This window comes from Arachis duranensis, chromosome 6 (assembly GCF_000817695.3).
Source record: "Arachis duranensis cultivar V14167 chromosome 6, aradu.V14167.gnm2.J7QH, whole genome shotgun sequence".
NCBI classification, from domain to species: Eukaryota; Viridiplantae; Streptophyta; class Magnoliopsida; order Fabales; family Fabaceae; genus Arachis; species Arachis duranensis.
The window spans coordinates 90,822,419-90,833,632 of record NC_029777.3 but is presented as its reverse complement, the minus strand read 5'-3'; the positions used below and the strand labels follow the sequence as shown (position 1 = coordinate 90,833,632).

The following is an 11,214-nucleotide window of genomic DNA, read 5'->3' as shown; positions in this document are numbered from 1 at the left end:
TCAAGTAACCTTAGGTATCTAAATTAATTTGGATCCTTTGAAGTTAATCTATCTTGGTTGCCCAAGGCATTGAAATCACACACAACATTGTAAATTTGGTTACCTACAATTTTTTTTCAATGAAACATTGTGAATATGACTGACCAAATTTCTTGCAATTAAAATAATTATTTTCTAATGCATATTGCTGAAATTGAAGTGATTTATTATGCTGAAAATGATTAAAAGACTGAAACTTTCTGGTTTTGGAAGATGTGCATTTCTTTTGACAAACTGATTTTTGTTATAATTATTCCTCTTTGAAAAAGCATTTTCACCAGAATTTTTGAAAATTTTAGGACTCTTTGAATATGAGGTTTTATTGTAAAATGGTGGATTTTTGAAAGCAACCTTATTCTTCAAAATATATCCCAGACATGGCCTATTTAATGTAGGTTCAGTCCTTGATGGTGGCTCAGTTTCACTTGTGTAAAGTTCATCAAATTTTTTCTCATGTGTGAGAACATATCCAAGACCCGGTTTGTTGGGAGTGGATTTAGTTTTTGATGAAGAAGCCACAAATGTCATGGAGGAGTCATTAAAAATTACACTCTCTTTGGTTACATAACCTAAACCAGATTTTTCAAACAATGGTCTTTGACTTGTAAGTAATTTGTACAAGTTACTAAAACTTTGAGAAAATCTTGCTAAATCACCATTCAGCCTTTTAACCATTTCATTTAATCTTTCATTTTCAACAATAAGCTCTTGAGAAGGATCCACAATATGCTTTCCTTTTAGTTTTTCAAGTTCAGATTTTAAAAATCTCTTTTCTTCAATAATATCTAAAGCACATTCAGTTTCCTTCACTTTTTCTCTTAAAAAATCATTTTCAGCTTTCAATGTTTCTTTTTCAGATTTATACTTAGTGTATTTATCCAGCAGTTTTGAGGAATTTAGTATAAGATCATCAATTATAGCATGTAAATCATCTATAGACAAGTCATAGTAATTTACCTCATCAAAATGATCATTACCAGCCATGAAACAGATTTTGTCTTCACCTCTAGAATCTTCTTCCTCATTAGAGTCATTCTCAAGCTCCTTCCAAGATGCCATGAGCACTCTCTTCTTTTCTTTCTTCCTTTTGTCCTCCTTCTTGAGCTTTGGACAGTTAAACTTAAAATGTCCAACTTCCTTGCAATGATGATGACAAGTCACATTGCTCAAGTCCTTCTTGTAATTTTTTGAGCTTAAACCCTTGTCTTTGTCTCTGTTCTTCATTATCCTTCTAAGTCTCCTAACAAAAAACATAAGTTCATCATCTAAAATGTCATCACTAGACTCACTCTCTTTTGATTCTATTTTTTATTTTAGGGCTATTCCCTTTTTCTTTGAGTCCGGATTTGTGTGTATGACTTCATAGGTAAGGAGTTTTCCTTTCAGCTCATCATTTAAGACTTTGTTATGTTATTTAATTTTGTGTTGTTGAAACTTGTTTAATTGTTTTATACTGAAAAATTATTATTTTATCAAGACTTGTTGAATATGTTGGATTGTTGGACACTTGAACATATTATTTTATAATATTTTATGAAATTTACATTTTATTATTATGTTGGATTGTTGGATAAATTATTAATTTTATAAATTAAATTATTATTTTTTATTTGAAAAACCACAAATTTAAACTGCTTATAATTGGATCGGATCGGATTGAATTTTCAAAAAAAATCCAATTCAAATTATATCGCATATAAATTAAGTATTCGAATTGGATAATTTTTTCTCTTAAAATCGAACCAAATAGCACCGCAAATATCCCTAAGAGAGAACCCCAAAAATGGTGTTCATTATTGTAGCATAAAACAATTTAGTTGGAGAGAGGATTGCCTTTTTTTTTTTTACCTACGTAATTTGTTGCATGAAGAAACGATTTAGCTATATAAGCTTATATGTTATGATCGTAATCCTGACATTGTTGCAATTAGTATTTAAAAGAGACATAAAAATATTTTGGGCATACAATTTTCAACCAGAATAATTGTGTAATATCTACGTAAATTATCCCAAAAAATACACATCAAAGTTTATTCATCACCTCTGCATGCTTTTACCTTTATGGTGTGTTTGTTTGAGGTGAAAATGGGAGGAAAGAAAAGAAAGGGAAAGAAATTGGAAGGAAAATAGTTTTTTTTTGTTTGGTTGAGGAGAGAAATGGGAGAGGAAGGAAAATGAATGGAAAAATATTGGTGGAATCCACCAATTTTCTTTCCCTCCAACAATGGAAAGAAAATGGAGAGAAAATTATTTATCTCTCTCTACTTCCAATATTACCCCTTTACCTTTTTTAATATATTTTATAATATAAGGATAAATTTGTCTTTTAATATTATTTCTTTCCTTCTTATTTTTCTTTCATCCAAACACATCTAAAGAAAATAAAAATCCACTCAATTTCTTCCTTTCCTTTCTTTCCTTTCTATTTCTTTCCTTCCAACAAACTTTATTACTTGTAGTCTTAAAAATACATACACAAACACAATTATAAACACAATTTCAAAAAACTTTAGAAGACTATATATACCAATATAACAAAGTTCAAAAAGTTACAATACGCCGCGAATTGAGCCAAAGCTACTGCTGCAAAAACTTTAGTTACAATGCAACTTGTGAATACAGAATTATCCAAAGGGTTTTAGAACCTCTGCTTAAAGAGAAAGCTGTCCCAGATGCTCTTGCATTTAAATAACGAAAACGAAGTTACACATGCATCCTCATATATAAATCATAATTATTTAATATTTAGTAGTGGTTATCTTTACTGTTATACTGTAAGTTTGTGATGACAAAGCATAATTAATGAGAATGAGAATATAAGTACATGAAATGAAATATAACTTCTCCAAAGTGGGGATGAACTTTAGAGATATTTATCATCAATTAAACAATCAAAAAAATAAATAAATAAATAAAATTTTTCATGTATGGTTTATTACATTGATGCTTAGCTTGTATTTGATAAAAACATATTGAAAATATTAGAGATATAATTATTTATGTTGCTTTTTCCTATTAGTTTAAATTTGTGAGATGAATAATTTTATGATATGATATTAGAATTCTATATCCAAAAAGTCAAAAATTTAATCCTTAGTAATTTTCAAAATTAAAAACAAATAAAAAAAATCTATCCAAAAATTAAATAAACCCAAAAAAAACTCTCACTTGTTAAAAGAGATTGAAAGCATACAACGTTTGGTGGAATTTGTTAGATTTTGTTGCTTATAAATAGCCCCATGAGTCCAACGTTATCTGTCAGAATATCTGTTCCAATTTTTAATATTTTATAAGTTCACACTTCACACGACCTTTTAGCTTCCAAGTACTTAACTCACGAAGGGCATGTCAAAGGATGTGGTCTTAAAGGTCCTTCATTCTGCTCTCTTTAACTTGAAAGCTTTTTACTTCATCTTCCTTTCTTGCTTTTAATTATCCTTTGCATACCTTAATTAGCTTAAACCGTTGATGTAACCATCGATATTCAACAATACAGTCAATCATATTTAGTGAGACAAGATTTAACTATTGTTGTTGTTGGGTCAGAACGATTAAACTGAAATCAATTTGCATTGAATTCGTTCCAGAAGATCGAATTGAAGGTGTCTACCAACTGCTGCGAAGGATGTAAGAAGAAGATTAATAAGGTTTTAGGAAGCATGGAAGGTAATGATAATAATACAAGAATTTAATCTATACATTGTCATTAAGGAAAAAATAACAACAATAAAGTTTAATCATATATAAATAACTGTAAGGTTTGGGAGACAATAATAACTAGTCAGTTTACTCGTCCGCTTAAACAAACGTAGTTGTTCCAATCCTGCTTTATGTGCTCATATCCGCGGCAGATTAATCATTGCTTGTTGGGTTGGGAAATACCCTAAAAAAATTGCATCAAAATTAAATCTATAATCCAAGATCTTTTTCTGCTACTAAAGGGTATATAGATCTCTATGGTATGGCAGGTGTTGTGAAAACAGATATAGACCCATTTCATCCCAAAGTAACAGTTTTAGGAAACTTGAATCCAAAAGATTTGATCAAAAAGCTTCAAAAAGCTGGAAAACATGCAGCACTCAGTAGCTATGAGGAACTTAAAGAAGAAAAGGAGGACACAACAAGAGAGAAAGAAAAAGAAAACGCTAACAATGATTGTGACATTAGAATTGAGAAAACAAACAAAGATACCATAGAAGTAGTTGAGGATGGAAAAGGTGACAAGGATCCTGACATGTCTACCATAACCGCTTCTAATAATCAAGATTTGCATCATGTTAAGGTTTATCCAAACATGAATTTATATAGGCATGTGAAAACTCATCCTCGGAAATTTTGTTACATAGCGCAGCCATATTATTATGTAGCTGCTTCATACCCTGATGATGATGAAGAAGAATCTTGCCACTTTCAAGAGCCAAGATTTCAGCCACCATTGGAGAGACCAAGGGTGAGAGCAGAGGATTACTTTAGCGATGACAATACCATGGGTTGCCATGTAATGTGAAACAGTGCGGGAAAAAAAAAGTGGTGGTTTAATAGAACAAAAAGTGCTAGTCTCAAGTGCTACATATTTAAATGCACCAGACCAGTCACATACTTAAGTTTTTAATAAATTTTAATTCCCAAACAATCTCTAGTATTCTACTGTCGCTAGACAAATTAGTCATTCCATTAGATTCTTTTGTCTAATAACGCTACTCTACAAAAGTAATTGATTTAAAAATGTTAACAATTTTTAAGAATTTGGATAATTTTTTAAATAACAATAAAGTAATAATTTGATTAAATTATTAATCTTTAACAACAGAATATGATGAAGACTACCAAGGAAATTAATAAAATATGGATCACTTTGATTCCATAGTGGAAATGAAAGATCACCGACTTTAGTATGATTGGGTGTTTATATAATATCATTCCAAAAGTTCACAAATTCTTGATAGGGTGGTGCATTGGATAAAGGAAACAATGAAGACCAGAGTATATAAGTCAGATGAAACTTTCTATTCCTTCGGGTAGCAGAAGTTGTTAGCAAGATAAAAAAGATCTCCCTGCTGAAAATTGGTTAGAATGAAGTAGAGATCAGCTACTTGCAGTATAGATAAAATTAATGAAGCCTCGCAGGGTGGAAAGCAAGTGTTATCAAGTTGAATTGGTTTGCCGGTCAAATAAGTGCCATTTTCAGGAGATAAAATACTTAATTCCTATGCAACTTGCGCAATTGGTAGCTATCACTCATCTATACTGCGTGGACAAGAAAAGATCCACCAATGTATCCTTTGGATAAGGCATTCGGCATTTAAAAATTGCTAACCAGTCCTAGTTTGTGGAGAACATTAAGAGATGATCTCCAATAATTACAATGGTCAAAGAATATTGGAATTTTCTGGAGTTCCTAGTCATCAATTATTATCAATTTCAACGATACATTTCCTGATCATGCTGTATCTCTCAGAGAATAATAGAATAAAGCGAGAATATTTCTAGAATCTTTTTTGGAATAATAAGGCCATCTTTAGACGATCAAAAGGGTTATTTTCTTTTTAAATTAGATTTTTTAAAACCAAAATGATAATGTATTTTACCTGTTTCTGATTAGGGTTTTGTTGAATGGTATATTGGTCCGAACTCCTTGATCATACCAGTTTATATCAGTCTCAATAAAACCGTTTGATGCATACCATCAAAGGATTCCAGATTACATCTTTCCAATTGCTTCATAGCTCTAGGACTAGGACTGAACAAGTTGATATCACAGTAGCGAAGTGTAGGGTTTAGTGCATTTGGTTATATTTTCTTGCTAACGATCCAAGTATACAACACCTAGTTGGTTCAAGCCTTGAGGAAATGATTTAATGAATAAAATAGGATAGAGAATAATATTTGTACCAATTTTTATACACACTTCGTATACATTTTTAATATAAAAGACTAATATTTTGTCCTTCATCTCTTATGAATAACTAATTAACTATCAATACCGTAACCAAAAACTATGGCGTCACCAAAAAAAAAAATAATTATCAATACCAAGAATAGAAGATGTTCAACAAACAAAAATCATGCATAAAACATTCTGAGTTGAGTCTATTACTTTTCAATCCCTTCCCTTTCCTCTCCTTTTCTCCATGAACCCCACAACATAAACACACACGTATATCATTCTAGGAGAAAAGGGAAAGTGTATATATGTTTCTCCCCGACACCACAAAGCCCCCAGTCTCAACTTCATTACGCCATTTTGCATCATACAACAACAATAACAAAGCCTTATCTCATTAGGTGGAGTCAGCTACATAGATCAAATGATGCAATTGAATCCTATCATGTATTATGTTTATAGTGAGACCATTAAACCACTTGCTTCATCTTATACTTAAACTGAAGCACACATCCAGCAAGAGAAACCAAAACCAAGCAGCTTAAGCATAAACAAAATCATCAAATTCCAACACCGATCATCAAAGACAAACCTTACCATTGAGTTACATAGAATTAAAGATGAATCATTTACATAACAATGGGGTTTTTAGTTTTCCAGAACCAGAAAAACAGTCCATGTCTCCAAGGATAAGAATTTGACAATTAAAACTAAAATACCGAAAACAGACTAATACTTTGCACTAAATTTCAACTATCTTAGCTCTAAAGCCTGCACCTTTGGAGCTACTCATTTGGGTTAATGTTTTAAAAACAATAGACCACCTTGTGGACTCTAGGAGCACGGTTTTAACTCTAAAATATCCCCAATTTTGTTTTCACATCTACTGAACAAAAACAAAATAAAAGTCTCTTTGAAACGAATACTGGACAGGGTTCACAGAAGTACCAAATAACTAGAGACAAAAATACCCTCAGTTTGACAAGAATATGTACCCATCTAACAACATTCTGAAATCTCCACCTTCGGTGAACTGTGAGTGAGAAAACAAAACAATCAGACCCTCAGAATCTGAAGCTTTGTGGAGAAAGCAATGGCAACCCAATCTGGCTGAGAAGATGACCACTGAAGCTGCTCAATCTCTGCACCAGCCGTGTACGCAAGAATCGGGTCCAAACCACCCTCCACAGGCTGACCCATCGAAGAAAGGTCCCAAATCAAAGCCTGTGAATCATCCCCAGCTGTACAGATATGGCAAGAACTATGTGGTGCCCAAGCAATGGCATTCACACTTGCCTGGTGCCTCTGCAACTCGACAACTGGAAGTGTCGGAAAACGAATATCAAGCACCACAACCTTGGCACTATCCATTATGATGGTAGCCATGTACCTAGCAGATGTTTGAGTTCAATGAGTTTTAAGGGGCATAAGAAACGGTCCTATTTTTAGTTAGAGTAATGTTAGGAAGTCAACTTTTTTTCCCCGCAAACATTAACCAACTTTTTTAAAATGATTTTGTTTATCTTTAATTCTAGATCATAAATCATAAACATTACCCTGAACTCTAAATTATAAACCGTAAACATAAAAACACAGTCCTATTTTCAGTTATGCTATCACTTGAACAACAATTTGTTGAACAACACACAAGATATTATATCCACCATTCAAAACAAAACTAAAAGCCAGAAAATAGGTGGAAACTCCCGGTCAATTGTTTTCGTGTGAAATTGATAGTTAAATATTATCAGATAGTAATTTAGGTAAACATGTAAAATCTCATCTAACGGTTCTCAATTTTCAATTTCACACTGCAGCTGAGTCTCCATGTGCATATCATAAATTCCAATGACGAAGTTAATCCCCCCACCGCCTTTTCCTCTTCTTCCCACAACAAAACAAAATGTGTATCTCAACTGAATCAATTACGGCATATGCTTAAACAACAATTGCTGAACAGCACATAATAAAAAGTGCTGGCCCCTAACATTTCTCTCAGCTTAAACAACAATTTGGTGAACAGCACACACAATATTATATCCACCATTCAAAACAAAACTAAAAGCCACAAAATATGTGCATATTATAAATTCCAATCAAAATGCGTAGCTCAAGTGAATGAACAATTAGGGATATGCAATCCATATCAGTCTTTATCATATTGAATGTTGAAATTGAGAGTACTGATATCAAGAATTAGGTTAAAATGTTGAAGAAAGAGACGAACCTAGGATCCTGCTTGTTCCAGCCGAGGCGAACCAAGGGAGTATCAGGCTCAGAGCTCTCGTAAATAATGGTGGAATGCTCCTTATCGCGAAGATCAAAAACCCTAACAGAACCATCAGCAGAAACGGAAGCGAAAACCCCAACACCACCCCAGGCAATATCATAAACCTCCTTATCATGCGCAATAAGCTGCGTATCCACAGCCTCCTTCTCAATATCCCAAATCGTGCACGTCGTGTCAATGCTCGACGTCCCGATCCGCCGTGGCTCCGCCTCGTTCCAATCGAATGACGTCAGCGGCCCGCAGAACTCGCTGTTCTTGTTCCCGTTCAGGAGACTCTTAAGCTCAACCCCGCCGCCAACGCCGCGGGAGCCATTGCCGTTGTTGTTGGCGGTGGTGGTGGCGGCGTCGTCGGAGTTGGTGGAGTCAGGGAGGCGCCAGACGCGGAGGAAGTCGGAGGAGGTGGCGAGGAGGTCGGGGCGGGAGCAGTCCTTGTCGGGGATGAAGATGGCTTTGGTGGGAGGGTAGGGGTGCTCGAAGGAGAGGGCGGGATCGGAACGGATCTCGCCGGTGGAGTCGTCGAGCTGGACGATCTCGACCTTGTTAGGGTACTGTTCCAGTAAAGAAGCGATGGCGAGGCGGTACTTCTTGTCGCGGCGGACGCTCCAGTTCATGGCGTAGATGTGCCATGGAGCTTCGTAGGTGTAGATCTCCGAACGCTTTTGCTGCTCGTCGGAACCGTCTTGGGTCGGGTCACTGCTCGCGCCCATCGCTTATGCGGGTCGGACCCTCTGAGTGAGTGTGGTACTCTTAATTAATGAAAATGTTGATTTGAGGAGGCGGCGGATGGCTCAGGGGATTGTGGGTGTGAGGAGCCTCTCATCCTATTTAGCCAAATGGGGAAGACTTTCGGTGGGGTCTACTTAAACTTTATTTCCATTAACGGATTATTATATTTTTTTTCTTTTAAGTTGAGTGACATAGTTACTATTTTATTTAGCCATTGAAATAGAAATGGTTAATAACAGTTAACACACAATTTTAATGCACATTTTTTTCTTTTCACCGGAGGAAAGAAAATGAGAAAGAAAGAGAAAGAATATGTCAGTCTAGTTCTATATTATTTTAGATTGTGTTTTGATAATTAATAAACATAAATATAATTATATAACTAAAATATTCATCAAAAAATTGTGTTGGCCGGGTGAAGTGATTTATAAGGGTTTTTTATTTAAATAAAAGAAAAGTATATGGAACCAACTAATAATTACAACATAATTAATTATAATTAGTTTTATTAATTTATAATTTAATTTGTTTTTTAAATTATTGTTGACTACGTTCAAAACATGAGGAAAGATACATTAGTGTTAGGAGAGAATCACGGAACAGATGCTTTGATTGGTTATTAGTTGATTCCATATAATTAATTATGTTTTATTAATGCGTAACACATGAAACATAGAAATCATATCCAAAACCATCCAATTTACAAGAAAAAGAAACATCTATGGTGCCTCTAGTTTACCAGTTGACTGATTCTTGATTTATATAGAGTTGGTTCCCTAGCATTGTTATTAAATAAATATATAAAAATTATTATTTATCAAAATACGCAGAAAAAAAAAATCAAAATGCGCATAATCATCTCAAGTCCATCGCCTGTAAATCAGAATTACCCTTCAACTCAGACTTGGTGCATGCGAAATGGAGATTTTGTGTTAAAACAGCTCTGCTTGCTGGAAAAAGGTTTTTGGCGTGCTTGAAAAAATCAAGATGCTTCAAATGAACATGTGCAGCACTTGTCAACAACACTCGAATTTTTTTGCTGTCATTATCATTATATAAAAACATGAGTGTTATTTATTTATCATAACTTATCCATAAATCAAAAAATAGTTATCAATATAAAATTATTGCACAATTAGACCAAACAGTAGATGATTGAACTATATTTCAGGAAACAATATTATTTCAAAATATGTTTATAATTTGATACCTAATTGAAAGGATGATCAATTTTAACTAGATTGCAATTATTGAAATATAAATTGAATAGAAAAAGAAGCAAGAAGTTCTAGTTCAAGTTCAATTGATATTTTTATTATTAATATTTCAATATTAAAGAATCAGTCTCATATTTTTATATATTAAAATTGCTAAACTAAAGTTACATAAAATCGAACTGACCTATTAATTAGATTACATAAGAACACAAGAGTATATTAAAATAAATGATGAAAATTTCAATTGAGTATGGAATACATAAGATTGACTTATTATTTTGTATATCTTGTGAAATTGTAATTAGTTTCATCTAACTTCTAAGTTATTAATATATCTATTAATGTCTAAAATCCAATAATAGTGAGAATCTTATGCAATTGGCAACCTTCTCATCAAGGAATGGTTCAAAAAACTAACACAATCTATAACAAAATTACATAAATAGTATTAGAAATCCAAATAAACTATCATTTTATCACTCTTCTCTTGTAACTTTGCAGTACTTGATCCAAAAAATATTCTCTCAATTTACTCCTAAAAAGCCAAAAGAACTAAACCAATATATAATCATAGATGTTTCGGTTAATTCTATGTGTAGTACAAGGGAGAGTCGAATACAATAGTTGAATCATGTATACAATTAGTGGCTATTTTGCGGGTGCTCCACTTGATGTGGCCATTTTGTAGGTGTCAGCTGCAAAGTGGTGGTAGATCTGCAATATTAGGGGTGGCAAAGCGGGTCATCCCGTCCCAACTCGTCCCGTTCCGCTTAGGTTCACGGCATGAACGAGGGCGGGCTGGCCAGCCCCACTAACTAAAATGAGTTCAAAATGTTAGTCCTCTTCGCTTTTTAGCGGGTCGGCAGGTTAGTCCGCTTGACTCAGCCTTTGGCTCCGTGGACCGACCCGTCCCACCCTGCCAAAATCTGTAAATTTGGCGGTGCGGGTTTAGCGAATTTTTTTTATTTAACAGGTTTCAAATTCTAACCCGACCTATTTTTTTAGCGAATTCGACGGATTGGTCTGACGAATTTGACCTATTTTGCTACCCCTATACA

At 33.9% G+C, this 11,214-nt stretch overlaps 2 protein-coding genes across 2 annotated transcripts; one reads left to right on the top strand and one right to left on the bottom strand.

The window, feature by feature from the left end:
- Window positions 1-3,265: 3,265 nt before the first annotated feature.
- On the top strand, window positions 3,266-4,546 carry LOC107494562 (heavy metal-associated isoprenylated plant protein 35-like). Its single transcript, XM_016115607.3, has 3 exons — window positions 3,266-3,408; window positions 3,627-3,705; window positions 4,008-4,546. The coding sequence occupies exons 1-3, from the start codon at window positions 3,385-3,387 to the stop codon at window positions 4,544-4,546; spliced, it is 642 nt and encodes a 213-aa protein (XP_015971093.1). The 5' UTR covers window positions 3,266-3,384.
- A 1,957-nt stretch (window positions 4,547-6,503) lies between these two features.
- On the bottom strand, window positions 6,504-9,030 carry LOC107494569 (WD repeat-containing protein LWD1). Its single transcript, XM_016115613.3, has 2 exons — window positions 8,151-9,030; window positions 6,504-7,313 (listed from the first exon to the last, which is right to left on the bottom strand). The coding sequence occupies exons 1-2, from the start codon at window positions 8,918-8,920 to the stop codon at window positions 6,980-6,982; spliced, it is 1,104 nt and encodes a 367-aa protein (XP_015971099.1). The 5' UTR covers window positions 8,921-9,030; the 3' UTR covers window positions 6,504-6,979.
- Window positions 9,031-11,214: the final 2,184 nt, after the last annotated feature.